The 24,564-nt window shown below is 41.4% G+C and overlaps 2 protein-coding genes across 2 annotated transcripts; one reads left to right on the top strand and one right to left on the bottom strand.

Annotated features, from left to right (window-relative positions):
• Positions 1-1,882: 1,882 nt before the first annotated feature.
• GPX2 (glutathione peroxidase 2) lies at positions 1,883-5,256 on the top strand. The gene is made up of 2 exons (XM_047860996.1): positions 1,883-2,276; positions 4,575-5,256. Exons 1-2 carry the CDS (start codon positions 2,055-2,057, stop codon positions 4,923-4,925), a joined length of 573 nt encoding a protein of 190 aa, XP_047716952.1. The 5' UTR covers positions 1,883-2,054; the 3' UTR covers positions 4,926-5,256.
• Positions 5,257-11,166: 5,910 nt separating this feature from the next.
• On the bottom strand, positions 11,167-24,343 carry CHURC1 (churchill domain containing 1). Its single transcript, XM_047860997.1, has 4 exons — positions 24,162-24,343; positions 19,015-19,150; positions 17,394-17,464; positions 11,167-11,569 (listed from the first exon to the last, which is right to left on the bottom strand). Exons 1-4 carry the CDS (start codon positions 24,198-24,200, stop codon positions 11,477-11,479), a joined length of 339 nt encoding a protein of 112 aa, XP_047716953.1. The 5' UTR covers positions 24,201-24,343; the 3' UTR covers positions 11,167-11,476.
• Positions 24,344-24,564: the final 221 nt, after the last annotated feature.

Below are 24,564 nucleotides of genomic sequence, written 5' to 3'. Positions count from 1 at the left end.
AACCATCACCTACCTGGACTCTTTGCCTTCTAAGCCAGTGCAGTTTCCAGAACAACTACTGCGGAAAGCCATGGGAATCACACACTTGTTAGTGCATGTCCAAAGTGATAAGCTTCTTGAGTTTACCTCCAACTCAAGCCAGTTTGAGGTAAAGTTGGAAACAAAATATTTTAGGAGAGTCTCATCAGTTTTATTCAATCATGAAAGGTGAGAGCCTGCATGACAAAGGGTCCTAAATTGTACTTGGAGAAAAGGGGTGGTGTGTCCCTAAGGAAGCGGGAGCCCCTACTCAGCTTAGGAACTTCCATGGTCTTCCTGGACAGAGGACCAGAGGGGCAGCCAATAAGAGATGTCCAGATGCCTAGAGAATACTGGGAAAGCTCCAGGCATGCAGATAAGCCTGGCAAGTTCATGTTGAAGTTCAGCCCACTGTCAAGGCCAAGTTCTTCTGACTCCGTGGCCTGGTAGGAACATTTATTGGGCTGTTTCTAGGAACTCTACCCAGTCTCGGGGCCGGGGGGGGGGGGGGGGGGGCAGGCGGGGAGAGACACACTTCACTCTGCATTTCCTGCCTCCTTTAATGGCCAAAGATTCCATTCCCACTCAAGTAATGGAGGCTTGTTTTTAGGGAGCAGCCAGTAGAGACACAGGTTCCCACGGACTCTAAAGACCTATGGAACAGGCCACAAAAGCCAGAAAAGCTGGACACTCCCTGGTGACTAGTTCCTCCATCTTCTCAGCAAATCAGATTCTCAATACCAGCTGCTCCCAAGCCTTGCTTATTTGTTCTCAAAGACAGTTCCCAATGGACATGTACCTGTGAAAACACTCTCTAGTAAACATTTGCATTGTTATTGAAATAACACTCTAAAAATCCCAAAGCCAGGTAGAGTCTAATTGCCAGTTTTACTGGTAGAGAAATTCAGACATTAAAAAAAAAACAAAAACAAAACACGAATTTGTTGAGCTGGTAGGTGCTTGGAAGAATGAAGCACACTAGCTCTTCCCTTAGGTCCTCACACGTCCTGCAGTACACTGCATATCTGGGGCTGAAAACATCATAGGTGGCCCGACTCGGTCTAGAACCATGGAAGCTTTGGCTCCCTGCACACTTCCTTCCGTGGGGGAATGACCAGCACCAGCCTGCTGTGAGCAGTCTTTGGGACTGAGTGTCTGAGAGAAGGCAGGTGCAGCTCATGCCCTTGGAGCAACTCACCTGCTCTGCGACTCCTCACCATTACCCCGACCATGACTGATGTCAGCCGCATGACCCTGTGGAGGCAGAGTGGAAGGCAGAGGTATAGCAGGCAGTGCCATGCAGGGGGGCAAGGGCGCAGGCGGTCTCCAGCACCAGTAATATCACTCACTGAAAGACTTTCCAAGACAAACTTCATCTCTTCTGCCTGGTGCAAGCTGAGCCACTGAAAGCCATTATTTCTAGAAAATCACACTGTCCTCCTAAGGGTCCCTTTGATTTTGTGCCCGTGGAAGGCAACAGCCAAAGAAAAACACATGCACAGTAATATATAGGTTTCAGTTGTAGTCTGAGTTGAGGGAACATGTATCCCAATTCTCTTCCTCATCTTTCAGATCTAGGCAGACCCTGACCTCTCAGTGGCACAGTTCAGAGCCTGGCCCTCCGCAGACAATAAATGTCTGTGCCAAGTGAGAACAACTTGCTGGGGCAGGTCGGAGTCAATCCTGCATCCCTCCCTCCCTTTTTTCCTCCCCATTTGACCTTTGGGGCTCTAGTTTCCTGCAAGTAGTGAATTATTCATGTTTGCACATAGATATCAAATTGGCCCTTCCCAGGTTGCCAGCAGGGTGGGGCAGGTAGGTGGCTTTGTTCAGAGTCTGTAAATAGGAGGAGCAACCTCCTTGTTGAAACAGCACTTACAGGTGGGTGACTGTTTTTGCTAAGTCATCCTGGGGATGCTCAAAGCCCCATTGTGAAATCCTTCCTGTCAGGCCAGGCTCCTCCTTCCTCCCCACCCCTTTAACAGACCCTTAAGCGGGCTCACACCATTCTGCAGGTCTCAGTCTGCACCTTCACCATGGCTTACATAGCCAAGTCTTTCTACGACCTCAGCGCTATCAGCCTGGATGGGGAGAAGGTAGATTTCAATACGTTCCGAGGCAGGGCAGTGCTGATTGAGAATGTGGCCTCGCTCTGAGGCACAACCACTCGGGACTTCACCCAGCTCAACGAGCTGCAATGCCGCTTTCCCAGGCGCCTGGTGGTTCTTGGCTTCCCTTGCAATCAATTTGGACATCAGGTGAGGGGTCCCTTGCATTGTACCCAAGGAGGTGGGATGGTGAAGCTTTGGTAGGCTAAGGGGAGGGGGAGGATGACCGTGTGTTGGAGTGTCTGGAATCACAGGTATGTTTTGTTAATCTAGGTCTTTAGGTACATGTGAATACCAAGGGGAAGTGTATGTGGTTCTAACTATGCTTAAACACTGTTTATTGTCTTTCCATTTCACTCCATGAGGGCTGGTACCAGGTCTGTTTTTCTCTCCACTGTAGAGAGGGCATTCATTAAATATCCGCTGAATGGATGAGTGGAGGACATAGATCAACAGTCAAACTAGGATTGGACTGACCCAGGGGACCTTAGTTCCAGCTAGACATGGTTTTGCTATTTAGTGGCTCTGTGCCCTACAAAGAGTCACTTGATTTTTCTGTTTTAGTTTCCTCATCTGTAAATAAGGGATAGTATCATTTATCTCACAGGATGACTGGGAGGTTCAGAGGATAAGATACACAAAAATACCTTGAAAAATACAAGGTAATATGCAAGTGTAAGCAACTGTATTATTTAGATTAAAGGATTTTGTTTTAAATCGGCCAAGTGGAGGGTGATTTTGGTGGAAAGCTAAGGGTTTACAATATGCACGTGTTTCCTCTGGGCATCACATGCACCTCTCTGGCTCTGATTTGTGTGTGTGTGTGTGTGTGTGTCCCATTTGGATCGAATCTCTGTTTCTGATTACTGGGTCAAGTTATAGATCTTCAGCCCACACACTTCAAGTTCTTTTCTATTTTCACTTATTATTTTAACAGCAAAAGCAGGCAGAGTGTCCTCAAGTGAACCCTCTAATTATAACCCCCTTAGTTCGATTCACAGCGGCGTGAAGGCAAGGAAGAGATTAGCAGGGATACAAGCAGGAAGGCTGAAGTGTCTTTGGCTAGTGACAAATGTGAGCTCGAACCATCACAGCTTTCATTGTTCCTTCCCGTCTCCATCTGTTTCTAGGCTTGGCCAGGGCAGGTGAGAGAAAGGGCAAAACCTCTTTAGGAGTATCTCTTCGGCCTGAGAGGTGCCTCCACCCTTTACACCATCACCTCAGGCTAGCCAGTGGCTGGAGGGAATCCATAACCTACCCGGTAGCCAGTCAGCCATTTGCACGAAGAGATAAGAAGTCTAATAGAGATCACCCCTGGGCTCAAGATGTCATGATGGCCTGGAACTGACTGTACTGATTGGTTCTAGCAGGTCAGAGGCAAGAACTTTCTCCCACAGGGAGATATCTGACTCCTAGACTCAGGGGGAGGGGTGGAAAATAAGGGTTTCTAAGGGCCTTTGGAGTTGTCAGGAGCGGGGAATGCCCAGTGGGAATAGGACAGGGATGGCCCTGGGGAGGGAAAGACGGGTAGCAGGTTCAGAGCTAAAGCATTCACAGCTGAGTACAGTGAGTGTGGGAGGCAGGAGTCTTGGGATAGCAGTCTGGAAGCAAAAGGAATGATAACTACACATTCACAACCTTTAGCCCTCAAGCACTTATTTCCTTAACTTCCCTTCCCCTGGCCTATTCCAGAACCCTAAACACTCTATCCTATTTAATTCATCCCTGTTTGTCACTGAGCGATTCCATTTAGAGTACATTCATTGTTATCTCTAACTCACTTTGCCTTTGTGGCACCTGAAAGCCAGATTTCCTCGGATGGCATCTTCACCAAAGCTTCCTCCTACTTACACTTCAGATCTAGGACAAAGCAAGATGAAAGCAAGAAGCTATAAATCCCATTTATATGAGCAGGATGGAGGCAGAGGCTATCACACTCACATATAACTAGAAGCCATGGAGGCAAATCAGGGCAGAGGGAAAGGGAAGGTGGTGGCAGGACGTGTGTGTGAGTGCCTGTGTGTAGGTAGTGGATGGGAGAGTTCTAGGTGGTAGGACTTGAGCCTTCTTTCCCTTTCTGTCTCCTGCTCTGAACTCAAGGTTCCTTGAAGTTTCAGACAGATACCCTAAAAACTGTCCAGGGTAGTTTGGAGAGAGAAAGAATCGTTCAAAGTGCTAAATCATTGACTTTAAGAACAGCCAAGCTAGGAACCGCAAGGACTTTCAGGAATGGCCTAGCAAACCATCAAACAACAGCTGTGAGTGGGAAAACTCCAAGTCAAGAGTAGGACAAAGCCAGTGAAGAAGGAAAGAGAAAGAACAGAGGAAAAAAACGCTACATAGAAAAGAATAGTCCTGGGAACGGCATATAGGAGGGTGAAAGATTTTTTGTGGATCCTTCATTTCCCCCTTCCCTCTTCCATGCTCTTTGTCTTTTTCCTCCCCCAGGAGAACTGTCAGAATGAGGAGATCCTGAACAGTCTCAAGTATGTGCGCCCTGGGGGTGGATTCCAGCCCACCTTTACCCTTGTCCAAAAGTGTGAGGTGAATGGTCAGAACGAGCATCCCGTCTTCGCCTACCTGAAGGACAAGCTCCCCTACCCGTATGATGACCCATTTTCCCTCATGACCGATCCCAAGTTCATCATTTGGAGCCCGGTACGCCGCTCAGATGTGGCCTGGAACTTTGAGAAGTTCCTTATTGGGCCGGAAGGGGAGCCCTTCCGCCGCTACAGTCGCACCTTCCCTACCATCAACATTGAGCCTGACATCAAGCGCCTCCTCAAAGTTGCCATATAGACACAAGCTTCTCAGCACACAGACCTATTCCATCCAGTCCTTAGGTATCTTTCCTTAGGATTCAGAATGCCCTCAGGAGATACTGCTGGACCAAAGCTTTCCCTTGGGATCAGCCCCTTTCATTGAAGAGCCTTGCCTTTCCGGTCTGCCTATCTCCCTTCCCTCCCCCCAACCTTCTGGTTGGTGATTCTACTTGGAGCTCAAGACTTGGGTGGATCTGGGCCTTCACAGAATGATGGCATCTTCCTAAACTGTATGGGCGGTGTCTGAGGAGTGTGAAGGGCTCGGAGCCAGCCTGCTAGATGAGTCCAATAAAGGGCAGGTGTGGAAATGGCCGGGCTCTCTGTGTCTTCTTCCCGGACAGAGGGTAGAGGGATGGTACAAAACCACAGGTGGCCCAGACAGCTGGCAGCACACAAAGGCTTGATAGAGGGAGGCTCTCTCATCAGGGGGACACCGTAATAACTGTCTGGTCAGGTCAGGGTCTGCGGTGGCAAGTGGAGTTGCAGGAAATCTGAATTATACTATTACTCTATGGCTCCTCCAGAACTGGGCAAAGGGTGGTGATGAGAGGTAAAGCAAAGGAAAAGTCAGTGGTCCTTCCGTGCGGTATACTGGGAGGTTCGTTAGAGGACTCCAATCAGGAAGCTGTTGCTATCAGTGTAGGTTCTGGGCCAACTATGCATGACCTGCACTTTGAGATGTTGCTGGGACATTAATTTGGTCAACTTTAACTGACAGCAAGGGGTATGGAGGGTGCAGTTACTGGGAACACAAAGAACACCTACCCTTTTCCCCTTGCCTTGCTGAGTAACATTTGCTTGTGATCCTTTGCTCCTTAAAAAAAATTTTTTTTAATCTTTTTTATTTTGGAGAGAGAGAGAGTGCGAGCAGGGGAGGAACAGAGACAGAGGGAGACACAGAATCTGAAGCAGGCTCTAGGCTCTGAGCTGTCAGCACAGAGCCCGACACGGAGCTCGAACCCACGAAACACAAGATCATGACCTGAGCTGAAGTCGGACACTTAACTGACTGAGCCACACAGGCACCCGATCCTTTGCTCCTTTTTACAGTTCACAGTCCACCCTTGTCTTTCTCAAACTCACATGTTCACAAATTCAGGCATAAGACAAACTGGTTTAGACATGAATGATTTCATTTTGAATTCCATGAGGGTGGGAATGGAAGAGGGCCTCCCTTCAGACAGTCAGACTGTTCATAACCTGCCAACATGAGAGCTATTCTCTGTGAGAACAGGGGTCTGCCAAATGGCTTTTGTAAGGATGGTGCCCCAGATTCCTCAGCTAGCACAGGCATACTCAAAAGGCACCAACACCTCCAAGGCCAGGTCCTATCATGTTCTAGAAAAGACACCTGCTGAAAGGCCACTGCCCTGTCACTTTGCCTTACAAACGTCTTCCTGGAAACTTCTCACGTTACCGTTCCTTCTTTGACCACTAGATGGAACATTTTACTTTTTTCACTGAAGCCCTGAAGGGACAGTTCTCCAAACTGGACACACTGCTTAAAAACCCCAATGCTGAGGGGGAAACCCCTTTCCTGTTATGTTCCCTACACTATTTTCTAAGCATCTGCATCATCTGAGAAGTAAATGTGGAATACAGGCTAAAGATCCTCCCTGTCTGACCCTCAGTTAAAGCTATGTCATCTGCGGTGCTTTATTTCAAAAAGGGTAACCTGAGCATTACAGTGGGAATCCCCTGGCATGCTTTTCAGGGCCTTCTGCTAAATTAAGGCTACCCTTACACTGACTCTTGGAAACGCAAGCCTTTCAAGATTCCTGTTCTTAAAGCCAACAGCTGGGGTATGGGTTTTTTGAGGGCAGGACGAGGCACTGATTTTAGAGGAATAACTGCAGGGATACATCACTTCTCTGAAGAAGTACAGAATACATATTGGAGGCTAGTATGATTTGTGCATCATCTCGATAGTGCTATAGCTTATTGCTATGTCTAGTAACAGAGCAACTATCCTGGATGTTGGCATTATGCCACAGGCAATTTAGGGCCTGATATGCCTGATATGTGTTGGGTCTTTTCCTTGAGGCTCAAGTTGAAGGAATTACCTAAAGATTCCCAAAGGATTAGGAATTACAGAAATGATTTTGCAGAGAGAGTCAGTAAGGGCCACAATGCTAGGAAAAGGGCTCCTCATTTGGGCAGGGGAAATGCTCCCTGCTTCAGAAGGGACCTGACCAGTTTGGCCCAGGAGGGAACAGGGAGGGCCGGACTGGGGGAACTTGTCTTACAAGGACATTTCATTTTTACTAAATCTTTAGTTGTGCTGTTGTTAAAATGAAAAGAAGTGAGAAATTGTTTCCTTTATTCCTCATCTTGCTTGTCTCCTTTTACAGCCTCAGCAGTATCAGCTTATGGTCATAAACAGACATGGCAAAGCTTAATATAATCAACCACTTTCAATCTTTTAATCAAATTTCCCTAGAGGCACTCAGGAGGCAGGGAGGTGTGTCATAAACAAGCTTTCCCGAAGAGCTGAGGTAATGCCACTCCATTTAGAGGAGGGATAGAGACCATCGCTTCTCTGAGGACTTGAACAAAAAAATAAAGCTTGGAGTAAATGATTTTAGGGAACCAAGGGACAAAGACTAAAATTTATTATTTCTATGACTATGTTCCCACAGCTATGTCTCCTTAAGAAACACTGAGCCAAACTCTAATTGGTGACATCAAATCTGATTTCTCATAATCACCATTACAACTGTCATCCAAACTATCATTTATTGAATATTTACTATATTCACACACTGCACTGAGTCCTTTGTATATCTTAGGTTACTTAATTCTCATACTGATTTTATGAAGAATTTTTGTCTCTATTTAAAGAGAAGGTAATTGAGCAAGACACCTGCCAAGGACAAAGGGCTCTAAGTAGAAGAGTTGAAAAGTTAAACCCAGGTCAGTCTGACTATAAAGGCTGTACCCTTTATTTCTGAGTGAGAGAGAGAGAGAGAGAGAGAGAGAGAGAGAGAGAAACAGAGTGCGAGTGGGGGAGGGGTAGAGACAGAGGGAGACACAGAATCCCAAGCAGGCTCTGAGCTATCAGCACAGAGCCCGATGCAGGGCTCAAACTCATGAACAGCTAATCATGACCTGAGCCAAAGTCAGACACTTAACCAAATGAGCTACCCAGGCGCCCCTAAAGCCTGTACTCTTAATCACAACATGATAGTGTTTCCCTCCATCTCAAAGTTCCTTCATAAAGACCACTGATAGTTGCCTGTAACAGCATTGCACAACTTAAAATCATTTTCATCAATTTCACTTACATTATATCATTTAAAGATTTAAAACTCTCTGGAGAAAGCATGATTATTTCTATTTTTCCATCGAAGAAGCAATGTACACTCAGTGACTTGCCCAGTGTCCCAACATGAGCAGGTGGCAAAGCTAATTTTAGACCTAAGTCTCCCGGTTTCCTTTCTATCCAAACACACCGTATCTACCATAGAGACTGTACTACAGTCAAGAAACACACAGCCTAAAATTGAGAGTCTCAAATTCAGTGAAGTAACTTAACCTTGCTCACAAAAAAGAATAAAATGGAAAGAATTCTTGATACCTTGATAAAAAACACTAAACATATAAGTCTTGGCAATTACTTATAAGTAATGAATCATATCTGGTTGTGCCCAGAATATATCATATATGAATTAATTAGTATTGTCAGAACCCAAGACCATTGGAGAAAGACTTGGCCAGCTAAAACAACACAACAAACATGTTGAGCTTTGAACTCCAAGAGCCTAAGTAGGCAGACTCCAGATCTATACATCATGGAACAAGTAGACCAAGAACGAGGGGCCAGAACAAGCCCACTTTCCCAATTACATCTATAGGTGATTTCTTTTCTTTCTTGTATCTCAGGAAGGAAAGTAAAGACTGATGTTTTTGCCTGGCTCCCCTTTATTTGAACAGAAAAATACAGATTCAGTGGAACTGGGTTGAAGAGGTCTTTATTTGATTAGACCCATAAAAGAATTCTAGAAGTAAAGAAAGTATCACAAAACACAGCACAAGGTTGGTTTAATAATGACATATGTGGATAGGACCTTATGTTTTAAATTTTGTAGGATATAGTCCAAAACAGATAATTATACAGTCTGTAATAGACAAGGATATCAGTAGGGGCTTATAAAGTCATACCCTTGAACTCCAAATGACTAAGTTGGAAGCATTAGCAAACTCCAAGAAGGGACAATTCAGAGGCTATAATGGGCTTAGTGCTGCTATTTAAAGTAATGAAGCATTTTCTCTGCTTTCTGGATCCATTTCACCAAACGATTTCCTCAGCAGGTCAGATATAGATTTGCAGAAAAGTGGAAAACATCTTCCAGGAATAACACAACTGATCCCTGAGGAGCAGATGACTTAACTTTTCTGAACAACAAATCTTGGTCTGATGTGCCTAGATTCCGCAGAGTGCTGTCACTGACAGTCTCAACTTGTTCCTAACCTTGCCAGACCCTTAGACTTCATGTGTGCCGAGCAGAAGTGTTGAGAGGGAGCCACTGTACTAGTTGTGTGACCTTAAGCTCCTTTAACTTCTTTGTGCTTTAGTTTCTTTGGCTCTAAAATTGGGATAACAATAGTACCTACTTCATGGAATTTTTTTTTTTTAATTTTTTTTTTTCAACATTTATTTATTTTTGGGACAGAGAGAGACAGAGCATGAACGGCGGAGGGGCAGAGAGAGAGGGAGACACAGAATCGGAAACAGGCTCCAGGCTCTGAGCCATCAGCCCAGAGCCCGACGCGGGGCTCGAACTCACGGACTGTGAGATCGTGACCTGGCTGAAGTCGGACGCTTAACCGACTGCACCACCCAGGCGCCCCAACTTCATGGAATTGTTAATGAGGATGAAGTAAGTGTTTAAAAGGGCCCTGGCATACAGTAAGTGCTCAATAAACCTCAGCATTAGCGTTCCTGTTATACAACAAAACTTCTCTGGTATCAACAATGAACACCTTGCTCACCTCACTTTAGCAAAGCTTTAGTTCAGAATTTCCAAATTTCTTGGATATGAAGAGGAAACAATTTTGTTTCTAATGCCTGACCCTTTAAGTTTTGGTCTCAGACTGAGAAGAATCAACCAAAGCCATCTCATTGCATCTAGTACTTGATATGCTTTCCAACACATTTTATATTCATTATTCATTTGGATCTTCTAACCATACTGTGAAGGAAGTAAAATATCAATTTTTATTAGCCTAATCTAATAGAAATGGGACAATAAAGACCAGAGTAACACTTTGCTTAATGGTTATACTGTTACCAATGGCAGAGAGGCCTAAATTCCAGGGTTTATAACACCCAAGCCAGTGTTCTTTCAACTACACAAGGTGAGATATTCTAAGATCTCTTTGGAGCAGCTGAAATCATTCTATTTACTTATCTTAATTAAAGTCTACACTTTATTCAGGTTTTGCTAGCTTTAACCAAATGCACTTTTTCTGTCCCAGGATCCCATCCAGGATACCTCATTACATTTAGTTGTCATGTCTCTTTAGTGAGAGTTTCCCAGACTTGTCTTTAATGGCCTTGACAATTTTGAGGAGTAAAGGTCAGGTATTTTGCAGAACGGCTCTCAAGTGGGATTTGTCTGATGTTTTTCCCATGAATAGACTGGAGTTATGGGTTTTTGGGAGGAAGACCACAAAGGCAAAGTGCCCTCCCATCATATCATATCAAGGGTACATGTTGTTATCAACAGGATGATCACCGAGGATGTTAATCTTGGTCACTTGGCTGAGCTAGTGTTTGTCAGGTTTTCCCACTGTTACTTTTCTCGTTTTGCATGCTCAATTCTACCCAATTCTGCTCTACAGTCGGGAGTTGCTATTTATAACTCACACTTAAGGAGTAGGGAACATCTACATAACATTATTTGAAATTCTTCTGCATGGGCAATTTGTCTACTCTTCCAATTCATGTATTTACTTATTCAATCATTCATTTATATCAGTAAGGACTCAGAGATATTTATAGTTTGGATTATAATCCAATACTACTTTATTCTGTTGCTCAAACTGTTTCAACTTTGGTCACAGGGAGCTCCATGAGTTGGCTTTTTTGCCCCTTTGACATACTCCCAATCATTGTGTTTTGTGAGGGTTTTTTTTGAGCACTTTCTTTGTGACACAAAATGCTCCAAGCTCATCTTGTATATTTACTGCCCTCGTCCTAGAATCAATCACTTTTCCAAGGAGTCCTGGTTCCTTTTATTGGAACCAAGATGTGGGCATTAGGTATACTCCCATTCTAGTTATATCTTCCAGCCATATAACTTCTAACAGAGATTCTTCATTCTGGCTTCATTCTGATGTGAACTGGGAACTTTAGCAGAGGAGCTCAGCATAATCCCCTAAATTACTTTTTCTTTCTAAGGATAGTTAAGTCTAAGCAGAAAAAAATATGCAACTAATTTCCATTATAAACTAAGTAAGACAAACCATCAGGCTTGCTATATTGTAAACCAACACAACATAGTTACTGAAGAACTGCAGGGATCCTCAGAATAACAGAGTCATTTGTCGAGGGTCATCAGGGAGAATACTGATAGTATCTTCAGCTTTGCCACATAACAGACACAGCATGGTATACTCCTAGAACAAGATAAAGTGCATAATTACATTGAGGAACAGGGAGAAAGACACTCCATAACTTACTCTGGTAAAGCTATTCTCTACAAATTGGAGTGGATATTCCTTCTGTACATTATATCAGTTTCTTCAACCCCTACCAGGGATGTCTTAGGTTTATTCTGTGTATCCTGAAATCTTTTGTTTATATAAATTGAATACAAGCTGATGCTCTATTTACTACATATACAGGAATGTCATCTTGGAAATGCATGGCTATATCTTGGATTTAAAACACATATTGGGCTTGGTTAGAAGTGCTGCTATTTAAAGTAGTAGTGAAGCAATTTGATTCCCTAAAGACAAATTCCTGTTTTTAGAGTTGTTCCTTTCTAGATTACTTAAGACTACTAAGCAACAAAAACAATTTTTAAAGTGAAAGAAAGGTCCCAAACTGAAAAACTATTTTTATCAACTCTAAGAAAATAAACAATTATGTTATATCCACTAGTATGTCATGCCTCATATTTAGATAGCTAACTGTCTGGAATTTGATCTATTTAAGAAGTTTATGTTTCTTGGGCTTAACAAATGTCCAGGCTGATAAAAAAGAATGAAATCTTGCCAACTGCAATGACATGGATGGAGCCAGAGAGTATAATGCCAAGTGAAATAAGTCAGTCACAGAAAGACAAATACCATATAGTTAATTTCACTCACATGTGGAATTTAAGAAACAAAGCAAATAAGCAAAGGAAAAAACAGAGAGAAATCAAGAAACAGACTCTTAACTACACAGAATAAACTGATGGTTACCAGAGGGGAGGTGGTGGGGATGGTGAAATAGGTGATGGGGATTAAGGAGGGCACTTGTTGTGATGAAGAGTGGGTGATGTGTAGAAGTGTTGAATCACTATATTGTACACCTAAAACTAATGTAACACTGTATGTTAACTTATACTTGGATTAAAATTTTTAAAAATATCCAGCCTGGTGACAGAAGGGATTTTGTTTTAGGCAAAACTCTTAGGGCAAAGTCCTGTTTTTACAGTTATCTCTTTCTAGAATAAATTATATAAACATATTTCTTTTCAAACCTTTGCTTTAAAACCTCTTTATCTTCTTTAAGAAAACAAATATTAATGCTAAATCTATTAGTATTTCCACACTTCCAACTGAGATTGTTAAGCTGTCTGGGAATTGATCAGTCAAGGCAGTTTGTGTTTCATGGGTCTAGACAGTCACTAGAGGGTCACAGAGATAAACAATGACGGTGGTTCAGACACTCAGACCTAGACAACTGGATTTCCATTTCCTATGAGTGAGTTCAGCAGGGAGCTTAGTTGTGGCAATGGAAAGATTGTTTCTTAAAGACCACACTTAATTTTGAGGTCTACTCCACACACACAATAGGGACAGAGGCCAGAGCTTAGAGAACAAATACAGGTCTCATAAATTAAAAAATGAAATAAAAATCCACCCTCTACAAGGTCTTTTACTGCTTTCAAATACTTCTGCTTTCACCTGCCAGACATTACTAGTAGTAGGATGTCAACCTATCACTGGAAACGAAGAAGAAAACAATAATAAAGTCAAAATGGGAAAACGGGCAAAGCTAGACAAACATCTGAATTTTCAACCAACGTATCCATTGACAAGTTTTTATTTAGTGCTTAAATGTTTTGCAATGTGTTAGGTGCACTGGCAGACATGAGAGAAAACAAGGACAAGGTCTGACCTCGCAAAATTTACAATCTAACTTGGGAACAAGAAAAAACCTAGCACGTGGTATAATCTGGAAAGATTATTAAATAAGTAACACTGATTACACCTATAGTCTTTAATTTATAGGTAGTCTGGAATCCAAATTTCACCATAGGTCAATTATTTGGAATTCAAAAGCAGTTTGCCATAGAAGTAAATGTTGTACATAGCAGTTAGGTTCCCAGGAAATTCCAAGGAGTCTTTTAAATTCGTATTGCACAAGACTACAGAATCTAACCATACAGAGCAGTGCTTCGGTGGGAAAATACGTCTAGAATTCTAGCTTGGAATGCCAGGAACACATCCCCCTGTGCTGCCAGGGTCAGGACATCTTTTATCAAAACTGGCCAAGTTGGGAGAGTAAGAATTCCTCCCAGTCATTCATGGAGACCCTCAAAGGCTCCACCTGGGCAAAGCATAGAGGTAGAGATTCGGAAGAAAGGGTGGATTGTGGGGAATTACCTTTGGGTAAAATCAGATCCTTTGTTTTATTCTGAGGGTCCCATGGCTTTTTTTCTATTACTACCTGCTATTTCTGACCCCAAGTCCTCCCATTCCCTGGTCCAAAGAGGAACAGAAGGCAATCTCACAGGTGCCCTTTTGTTTCCTGAGGCAAACACACAGTCCTTTTAGTGGTTTTTAGGGTGATGTGAAAAAACAAAGGATACCTGTAATCATTTACAATGTAGTTTCTGTTTTAAACTCTGTACGTCTGTCTCTACTTTCCCCTACTACTTGTGCCATCAGAAATCACTTTAACAATGATATTATGGTTATTTTAAAAACAGAACCCTTATCTTTTAGAGATATGTACTGAAATATTTAAGAAGTAGTGATATATTTGGGATTTGATTCAAAATAATCCTGTAGGGATGTGGGAATGGTGAGATACAAACAAAGCAAACTGAAGCTGGGTAGTGGAGGTTAAAACACTATCCTACCTACTTTTGCCCATAAGACATTTAAAACAAAGCAAAACAAACAAAACATTACCAATGGTGGGAATCCCACCTTGAACCTGAACTATTGCTTGGGTAAAATGGGGGCTGGCGTAGGGTGGGGACAAGGAAGTAGGTTACTGAAGCAGAGAACAAAGAGTACTTGTGCCAGGCAGGCTAAGAAGGAAGTTCCCAAGTGGCTATTCACATGAGTCAGTCCCCGTACAAGGAAAGGGAGAAAGCAGTATGGGCTGGACTATCGTGAACAAGGAGGAGAGAGAATTTAAGTTCTGCTTGAAAGAGGTAAGATTTAGTTGATGTGAAGGTAGAGAAACGGACTAGTCAAATCAAGGAAAAAGCATGAATAAGGACAGTGATAGGGAAAGAGCAAGCATATCCCATACGGAGCAGCAGGAGTGACAAGACGGTATGTGTAAGCAAGATTAACTTGAGGGCAGTGTGTAGAACTACAGTTTGGGGGCTGCTGCAGTAACTTAGGTTTGAGCGGGTATGGTCCTTGACATGAGGTATGGCAGCAGGGCCAAAAGGCAAGAGAAACAAAGGAAGACAGGAGGGTAGGCAGGGTGTTAGGGTTACAGAAGGACATTTGGGAGACAGCTGATGGGTTTCAAGTGAGCCTGAGTGTGTGTGTGCTCACTATTTGAGAAAGTAAAGAGAAGGTTCCAGATAAGAGACCAAAATTCAGGGGGAAATCAGGGAACAATAGGAAAGGAAACCAGGGGAAAAGCAAGAGGATTCAAAATTTTTCACATTTTTCTTTCTTTTTAAATCTTTTTTAAAAAATTTAAAAAGAAAGAAAAAAAATCTGGCACCATGAACCTGAAGGGAAGAAATCCTTCAAAAACAACAATGGTTGACAAAACCAGACCCACAAGAGATGTCAAAAGAGCTAAGGACTGACGTAAGGTCACGTGATTTGGCTACATGATAAGAGACCTCTGAGAGAACGGTTTTAGTGAAGTGAACATAAAAACCCATTTGTAGGTGGTTACGAGGAACACAGGGAAATAAGGAAAACAGGTTAAAGACCTATTCTAGTAGGTCAAAGATGTAGGTATGGGAAATGAAAACATTTTAAATTTATTTTTAATAAGTGAAGAATCAAGTACATTTAGTGTAAGAAATGGTTTAAATCCCAGGAAGGCAAAGATGATGCTAGACAAAGAGCAGACTGGTGAAGACATGTGGAAAGGGTAGCCCTTAGAGAGGAGTAAATAAGAATCTTCCTCTCTAATGGGACAGAAGGAAGAGTGTGAATTAGGGCAATGATGTGTGTGGTAAGCCAGAGACTAGGGGAAATAAGGGAAGGGAGCATGGGCCAGCCCCATGAGAACCTTGAAACAAGGAGCTTATATATTACACTGTAGCTAAAATGAACTATAGAAAGGCCAAAGAGGTGGTCTCAAGCATTGTTTTCAGAAAACTAATCTGTAGGACACAGAATACAGGTGGAAGGAAGCAGATGTTGAGAGAAGATGAGGTAGCTTAGTTTGAGTTTTTTTTCCAAGAGAATTTCACACTGTCCAGGCATTGTGAATACAAGCCATCTTCCTCTATCTTCTTCTTCCTACCCCAGAGTAATTTCTGGGGCAGCTTTGAAAATGGCTGTGTTCAGTCATAAAGGAAAATCAGGTAGAGCAAAGTCTAGCTATGATAGATAATATCTCAGTCAGGGCAATCTTCATATTCATTTAGGGCTCTAAAAAGCTCACAGGGACTCCAGGAGCCCTCTTTTCTTCTCATGAAAGACAGAGCTTCTCCTTTAAACCCAAGATATGCTCCTTCCCCTATTTGGCCACTATGCATTCATTGAGATCTTGATTTTGCCCTAAGTTACATATACCATAAAAATATTTTTTGAGGCATAATTTTTGGATGCTGAGGAGATGTGGTCAAGATGTTGTACAGATTAAGCAAACATATGAGACCAGATTCTGACAGGTGAATAAGTGAATTAAAAAAAAAAAAGAATGAGAGTGGTTATACTGTAAGATTCTATTATGGAAAATTATTATTTTTTTCTAATTAAAATACTACCCAAATTTGAAGCACTTAAAATTCCCTTGCCTGGGGCACCTGGGTGGCTCAGTCGGTTAAGCGTCCGACTTCAGCTCAGGTCACGATCTCGCGGTCCGCGAGTTCGAGCCCCGCGTCGGGCTCTGGGCTGATGGCTCAGAGCCTGGAGCCTGCTTCCGATTCTGTGTTTCCCTCTCTCCCTGCCCCTCCCCCGTTCATGCTGTGTCTCTCTCTGTCTCAAAAATAAATAAATGTTAAAAAAAAAAATTCCCTTGCCTGTTAAAAGGTCTAACCTGATATTTATATCTGATAGATGAATATGTAGTTCACTTTAAATAAGTAACTCAACCTGAAGGCTTGAAAAAGGAGGCAGTAAGGGACAGACACAGGTTTGTGTGTCTTCATGATTTCCCGTTTACCCTTGGTTTTTCCCCACTGTCTAGCTTTTCTTCCTGACCCTCAGATCTGTGAATCTTTAGCAGCTCAGGCATTCAGAAACCTTCTGTACAATTCTTTGTGTGCTCTCACAACTGTACAAGGCATCATATTTATTATAAATACTTATTCTCTACCTTTATAGTGGTCCAGGTTCTTTCTTCCAACCTTGATACATCCATCCTATCATTTCACGATGAATAATATTAAAATGTCTTACCACAATTGAGACTACAGAGTTGCTCAACTCTACATGCCTATTGGGGAAGACAAAGATAACCTCCTTATCAGAATTTCCATGCTCAGCAAGTATGGTGGCAATGGGCAGGCTAACACTCATAAAGCCAACAATTGTGCAATTACATAACTGGACAGACAAAAAAACAGACACAATAGTAACCTCAAAAGAAGCCACAATCTGCTGTTCTTTATAAACATAAACGACAGGCCTGAGATATCATTTGTAAGGCACGCATTTTGATTAGACTCTTGCGAAGACAGGTTTGAACAGATATACTCACATCTAAAGCGTCTCTCTTAACATACACAAGTAGAAGACAGGGATGGTCTCCTTTAATACCCGCTAATACTTCATTTATTAAAACTATCTAGATTTATAAAAGTGCTTTCATTATCCCCTCCCCCACAATAACACACTACATTTATACATTTACCTGAAATTCATCCATGATACTGAACGTGTACTCATGCCTGGCTACTACGTGATGACAATTCTTACACAGATCTGCCAAAACAGAGAGAGACTTAAATAATTAAGTCTTGGAAGATGTCTTAAGACAGTAAAATTTCTATTCTCTGCATGGTATTACTTTAAAAGAATCTTAAGTGATATATTTAACAGAGCAGCTGGAAACCCATTATAATATCTACCTTGATAAGAAATCCAGAATCTGTCACATAGCAATACTACATAATGAAGGGCCTCAACTCAGAGGTTTAACAAGCATATATTAATTCCCATTCTCAGAACCTATAGAAACTGCTAATAAAACCAAACATAAATAAAAAAGTCAATGCTAGACATTATAAAGTGAATTTAAAGGCAACGAAAGACTCTACTAGAAACATGATAATAATAATAACTATGATTTTTTGAGTGCTTACTGTGTGCCAGAAACTGTTTTAAATACTTTTTATCTGTTTATTTAATCTTCTCAAAACCCAAAGAAGTAGATACTTGTTATCACCTTTTTAAGGATTAGGAAACAAAGACACACCGTGGTTAAGTAATTATTAGCAAGACTGCCGAGCTAGGAAGTATTGGCAATAGAATTCAAACCCATGCATTCTGGCTCCAGGGCCCTTGCTCTTACCTACTATGTCCTACTACCTGGTACAAAATAAAGTTTAAAGGGTTATCTCTAAAAGAAAGAAAAAGATTTTTCTACTTTAGTACACTTTTGATAGTCTGATTCAATTCTAAAGGCTTAGTGTCTTTCATAACCTGTTTTCAAAATATCATTATTTGTACATTTATTCCTCATATTCAGAACATACCAAAGCACCAAGAGAGAAGCAAAATGGGGATGTGAACAGTTTAAATTCTTGTCACTATACCCTAAAATGTATATGGGCTTCCTTTACTAAATTAAATGGCTCTAAAATGTATATGCACTTAATTTACTCATAGAAATTCTTAGTGCCAACCTCAGAATTGATTCACGTTCATTATACATAGTTGATTGATTTGGTTTCCCAGTATTGAGGATGAGGAGTGGCATATGAAGGTAGCACAGCAAAAGAAATAACCAACTGACAATGAGATGGGAGACAAAAAAAAAAACACCAAAAAAAACCCCACGAGAAAGAAACAAGACAAAAAACCCCATTACATCCAGGGTCATTTAGTACAGCAGCAAACAGCCCTAAACACTTTAGTGGCTGTTGGAGGACATCACTGTATTAGACTACAGTAAAAAAAAAAAAAAAAAAAGAAAAAAGAAAAAGAAAACACACGAATGACCCTAAGGTTAAAAAAAGTCTCTATATCTTGTTTCAGAAGGCATAAAGGCTTTAAAAACAAACAAACAAACAAACAAACAAAAAATGGTACCTGAGTCATAGGCTTCATTTATCTGCAAAAATCACTCAGGCAGAGTATCTGATGATGCTATCATCATCTGTATTTTCCTCTTAAAAGACTAACTAGCATCTCTATGTTACAATACAATATTGAAATAGGCCTCATAAAATAAAATATATCAATAGGCACAACATATCAGCTTTTAAAAGCTGGTATCTCCTATCAGACTTGCATGAAAATAATCTACTTACGATCATAGGTAACTATTTCTTCTCCATCCTCCTCCTTCAAAGATTTGTTTGTGATCAGCATAAAATCCCGCTTATTGCACACTGCACAGCCTGTAAAGTTCAGCAAGAAAGATCCATTCTCCAGGCAGATGTTACCCTAAAATATTAAAAATAGGAATTTAATTTTCTTCTATTTCAAAACCCTTGGTGAAAATAATTAATAGACTAAAAATTTCTAAAGGCAAAAAAACATGGCTAGAATTTACTTGCTTGAAATCTGTACCAAGTAATTTTTGAAATTACTAGCTTTCCTCTAGAAGGGCTATTTATGGCAAATAAAACTGAAGCAGTGTTAAAGCTGTTAAGTCTCTGAGGACAGCAACTGTATCCGAGAGGACTAAATGCATATGGATTTTTAGAAACACACCGAAGCTTTAATAATATAAAATATGAAAAAGAAAAATTAGAAAAATCCAATAGCCAACAATATTTAAATGAGGCAGATCCTAAAACTAGAATTAAAATTGAACTAATGATAAAAAATGATCTTATACAATGTGTTGCTCAGTTGATTGTTGAAATAACATTTTCTGATGCCTTAAAAATAACACAAAATAAGCAAACAAGAATAAACCCTCAGCTCTATAGATGTGAATCCTTAAGGGTATGTGTGACTCAGGCAGTGAAGATAAGCTCTCAACTCATCAGCCTGACACCATGGCATTCAAGGGAGAAAGGGTTTTGCTTCATCACTAAGAAACTGTTAACAACTTATGCTCCTGGCTCAAGGGAGTTCTTTTCTATAGGCTTACCAGTAATTGTTCAGAAAGTCATTTTATAAATAATCTAATTCAACCTCATTCTGACCAATAGGGTATTTTTAACAGTTGATGTGACTAAAAACCAGTCAAATCAATATTTCTCCAATGCAGCTATGTGCCCGATACTGTGCAAAGCACAGGGAAGGATTAGAGGGTGAGTCATATCTTTCCACCTTTGAGGAGCTTATGAACTCTCAGGAAGACCAACTTTAAGCGATGCCACAAGTGAAGCCTTCCTGGATTCCCAGCACCACAGTTAACCTCTCCCTTTTGAGTGGCTCCTTGAGGCTATGTACTAAGAAAGAGATTTACTCTGTTGGGGCAAAGGGGGTGGAGAAGTGAGGAAATCAATCTAACTATGTAGTCGGGAGATACTAAATCATAGACACAGCAACTTAATTACTAAAGGTGGAAAAAAAGGCCTTGAGGTCAAAGTATAAATTTCCAGCTATTAAAAACAGGCGCTTTGCTTTTTTAAAAAATAAACTTCACTGAAGTATAATTTATATACAATAAAATCCACACATTGTAAGGGTATACGTGAATGACTTGTATACCAATATATATAGGCATATATTTCAACATAACCACTACCTCAATCAAGATATAAAAAGTTTTATCTTCCCAGGAAGTTCTTTTATGCTTTGCAGTCTATCTCCAACCCCTTCTCAGGTACCCCTTGATCCAATTTCTATCTCTAGTTATTAGTTTTGGTTGTTATAAAATTTTATATAAATAGAATCATGCAGTATACTTTTCTGCATCTAGTTTCTTTTGTTCAACATAAAGTCCATGTTAATCATTTACGTTGTTGTATGCATTGGTAATTTATTGCTTTTTATTGCCAAATCTATTGCATGGATTCATCTGTCAATAGACTTTCAGGTCCTTTTCAGTTTGGGGCTATTATGAATAAAGCAGCTACAAAGATTCATTAAGTCTTATGTAGACATATGCCCTTCTCTTGAGTAAACATCTAGGAGTGGAATTGCTGAGTCATATGGTAAAAATATGGTCCATACAAACTTTAGAACTGCCAGTTAGTTTTCCAAAGTTTCCCATTTTCCATTCCCACCAGAATTGTGTGAGTTCCAGTTGCTCCATATCCTCACCAACCTAGATACTGTGTCTTTTCTTATTTTAGCCATCCTAGTCATGTAGAGGTATCTCATAGTAGTTTTTATTTGGGATTTCCCTCATGACTAACAACGTTAAGCATCTTCTCAGGGTGCCTACACATGTGCCTTCTTTTGTGGAGTGTCTATTCAAGTCTTGTCCATTTTTGTTTATCTTATTATTTAGTTATAAGAATTATTGAGTTATAAAAGTTTTTTTTTTTTTAAAGTTTACTTATTTATTGTGAGAGAGAGCACAAGTGGGGATGGGGCAGAGAGAGAGAGGGAGAGAGAGAATCCCAAGCAGGCTCTGTGCTGTGAGTGCAGAGCCCAACACGAGGCTCGATATCATGACTTGAGCTGAAATCAAGAGGCAGATGCTCAATTGAGCCACCCAGTGCCCCATAAGAGTTCTTTATATATCTTAGATACAAATCTTCTCAGATCAGTATTACAAATATTTTGTTACTGATGTGTTTTTTAAATAATGTCTTTTGAAGAACAGTTGATTTTTATGAAGTCTAATTTATCAAACCTTTTCTTTCACTATTTGTATTTGTCTTCTAAGTCTAGTATTTTTCATCTGTGAAAAATATCTACAAGTCTCCAGAAAAATTTATGAAACCCAAATAAATAATTAAATATTTAGGGGTGCCTGGGTGGCTCCGTCGGTTAAGCGTCCAACTTAGAGCTTCTCAACATGCTAATCCATTATTTTTCTCTGCCACGGGTAGACTATTCTTGCTACCACTACCTTATTGTCCTTTTGCTAAGTTCAAAGTGACTTCTGTTCTTACTCCCCTCAGAAATATCTCATGACTTCGATAACCCCCAGAGTTGGAAGGACCTTTGAGATTTCAAATGGTCAAGTTAGCTTCTCCTGAACAACAGAAGAGAGTTCAATTCCTCTCCGGGTTGCCCGTTCCATTTTGAAAATCTGTTAAAGTTCTTTATTCTGATCCAAAGCCTAAACCCAATAACATCCACCCACTATTTCTAAATCTGCCTTCTGAAATTCCAAAAAGTTTAATTCTTACTCATGACAGCCCTTTAATTATTTTAGAACAGAATAAAGTCAGAAAAAAGTGCTTATGAAAGGCACCTTCCTGGTTTTCCAATCCCCTCATTCCTTTACTCTTTTTCTTATACTTTATTTTCATTTTCTAAATTAATTTATTCCTTGAAGCCCAGTCTTTGATTCTACTTGATTCTCCAGTCTTTTTCTAAGAAAACAGATCATTTCTATTTTGACACTTTTATTTGGCTAACTCATCTGTTTGAATCTTGCACCTATACTGCAATCTTATATTTTCACTTGACTCCTCGGGTGTTACATTCTCAATCTTGGATGAAACATGATAAAAACAACCTGACCACTTGCCCCCCAATTTTGGTTCTCTCTCACACATGCCACCAATTTCTGTAATGATACTTCCAATTTCCCAATTGCCTAGATTGAAAACCTAAGATCACCTGTAGGTCTTCCCTCCATTAAATTGGCTGAGTCCTATTAATTCTTTCTTCGAAATGAGGCTTTCATTATCTCATGCCTACCCTACTGTTTTCATGACTCCTCAAAAACTCTGTAGGGCTCTCCCTTTTACATTCCCCCCATCCCATAACCTCAACATACAGCCATAGACTCATTTCCCTAAATAACAGATTTCAGAATTATTTTCCTATTCACTTTTTTTGATGGGTGCTCAATGCCTAAAGTGTAAAACCTAAATTTCCTCATACAATTTTAAAAGCTTTTGATTGGCTCAATTCTTAAGAACCCAACCTAATCTCTTTAATACTCTTCACTACAAACACCTCCTTCACATGGTCTCTGAAAAGTGCAGTGTTCATTACTGGATTCATAAAAATTTATTTTTAAACTTTAAAAAAAGTATGAAATAGAATGCAATACAGAAAAGCATATGAAACAGCACAATGCCTCTAGCTAGTAGTCAGTAGTACCCCCAGTTGTGACAACTAAAACTGTCTACAGATAGTGCCAAATGTCCCTTGGGAGGCAAAAGTCACACCTAGTTGAGAACCACTGCTCTAATTCATTCCATTATTCATTCATGGTGTTCCATTCTATGGCTATATCCCACTTTTCCAGTCTACTCCTGCAAGTGATGCTCTTATGAACATTCTTACACAAGTTTCCAAGAACATATGTACATGCATTTATTTCTCTAGAATGAGAATTGCTGGGTCTTTCAGTATGCAAATCTTTGATAATACTAAACCTTTTTCCCAGGAGGCTGTACCATGACTGTTCATGTTACACCTCCTTCCCCAAAGCGTATTACTCAAAATATTAAGAGGCAGAAGCAGCTATAGATCTTCTGCCGCCCAACCATCACAAGAATCCTTGTTCTTATAGTCTCCAAGCCTCTGGCTCCTCCTTGCCTTCTTTTCTACCCTAGTCACAACTAGCCTCCAAGTCCCAAATGAAGTCTACCTTTCTTTTGGGAGAACAGCGCTATTGCTCTCCCCTTTCTCTAAAGCTGAATATCACTTATGAACTGTACTACTCATTTTTTGTTGTTAAATCACATACTCTAAACTGTAAGCTCTCAGGAGGCAATGAAGCTGCCTTTTATTTCATCTTTGGTATCTCTTTCTGGTCTAGCTACACACATAAATGTTCAATAAGTATGCCTTGAATAAATGAGAGTAAACAAGCTTCGGCAACCTCCGGAGATTGAGAGGAACAGGTATTTTTTTAAATACTCAGGAAATCTGATTTCTGGCCTTGACTCTCAGGTTAACAGAATGTGAAATTTATTTCCCCTCTCTGGGCATTAGTTTCATCTGCAAAACCGTGCTAACGACAGATGACCTCAGAGGTCCCTTCCAGCGCTAGACTTCAGTAAGAAAAGTGAATTTCACCAAATCAAGCTTGACAATGTCATCAGCGGTGGCGGGAGGCTGTCCCTTTGTCGTCGACTGGATTGTTGGTGGTGTGGGGTTTCCTTTGTTGTACCCTGGAACTTAAGAGAAGTGGGGCGACGGCTGAGATCAGCCCCCAGGGCGTGGACCGGCGGGCAGAACCGACGGCCACCGGCCGCCCCCGCCGTCAAGTGCCTAAATACAGCTACCGGGTCACCGGAATGGGCAGAGCGGCAGGGTCGTCCCGCGCTCGGCCTCTCAGGGAAGGCCGGCCCGGGGTATGAGGAGCCTCGGGGGCTGGCCACCGGCCAAGGGGGCGAGAAGTTCTCGGCGCCCACTCGCTCACCCGGTTGGGATACTCCTTCTCCACACAGCCCCCACACATCCCGACGCCGTTCACAAGGGCCGTCCTCTAGTGCTTCCGGAAAGACGAAGCCTCGCGAGAGCAAAGGCACGGTTGCCGCATGCGCCCCAAGTACTCTACCCTGGAGTGTTTGCTTTCGGGAATCTACTCGAAGTCTCCGCCCCTTAGCCCCTGTTGTGAGGGCAGGGTCTGGTCTCCCAGGCAACAACGGCCGGCCAAGAGTGGGACTTCGGAAACCTTCGGAGAAAGGGGGCGGGCCCGTGGACCCTGTGGCGGGAACCCGGAAGGGAACGCGGAAGAAACAAAGTTCTGATGTAGGCTCCCTCCTAAACCTAGGCTAGGCTGACAGAAAGGCGAGTCACGATACACACGAAAGGGAATTCTT

Source organism: Prionailurus viverrinus, chromosome B3 (assembly GCF_022837055.1).
Source record: "Prionailurus viverrinus isolate Anna chromosome B3, UM_Priviv_1.0, whole genome shotgun sequence".
NCBI classification, from domain to species: Eukaryota; Metazoa; Chordata; class Mammalia; order Carnivora; family Felidae; genus Prionailurus; species Prionailurus viverrinus.
This window is presented reverse-complemented; position numbering and strand designations above follow the sequence as displayed.

Bases quoted from the DNA above. Each gene is read 5' to 3' on its own strand.
- CHURC1 (XM_047860997.1), bottom strand. From the start codon at position 24,200: ATGTGTGGGGGCTGTGTGGAGAAGGAGTATCCCAACCGG. The intron at 17,465-19,014 runs GTAAGTAGATTA...CTGTTTTGGCAG, and splicing joins AGAAATAGTTACCTATGATC to ATCTGTGTAAGAATTGTCAT. The intron at 11,570-17,393 runs GTAAATGTATAA...ATCTTGTTCTAG, and splicing joins GTATCATGGATGAATTTCAG to GAGTATACCATGCTGTGTCT.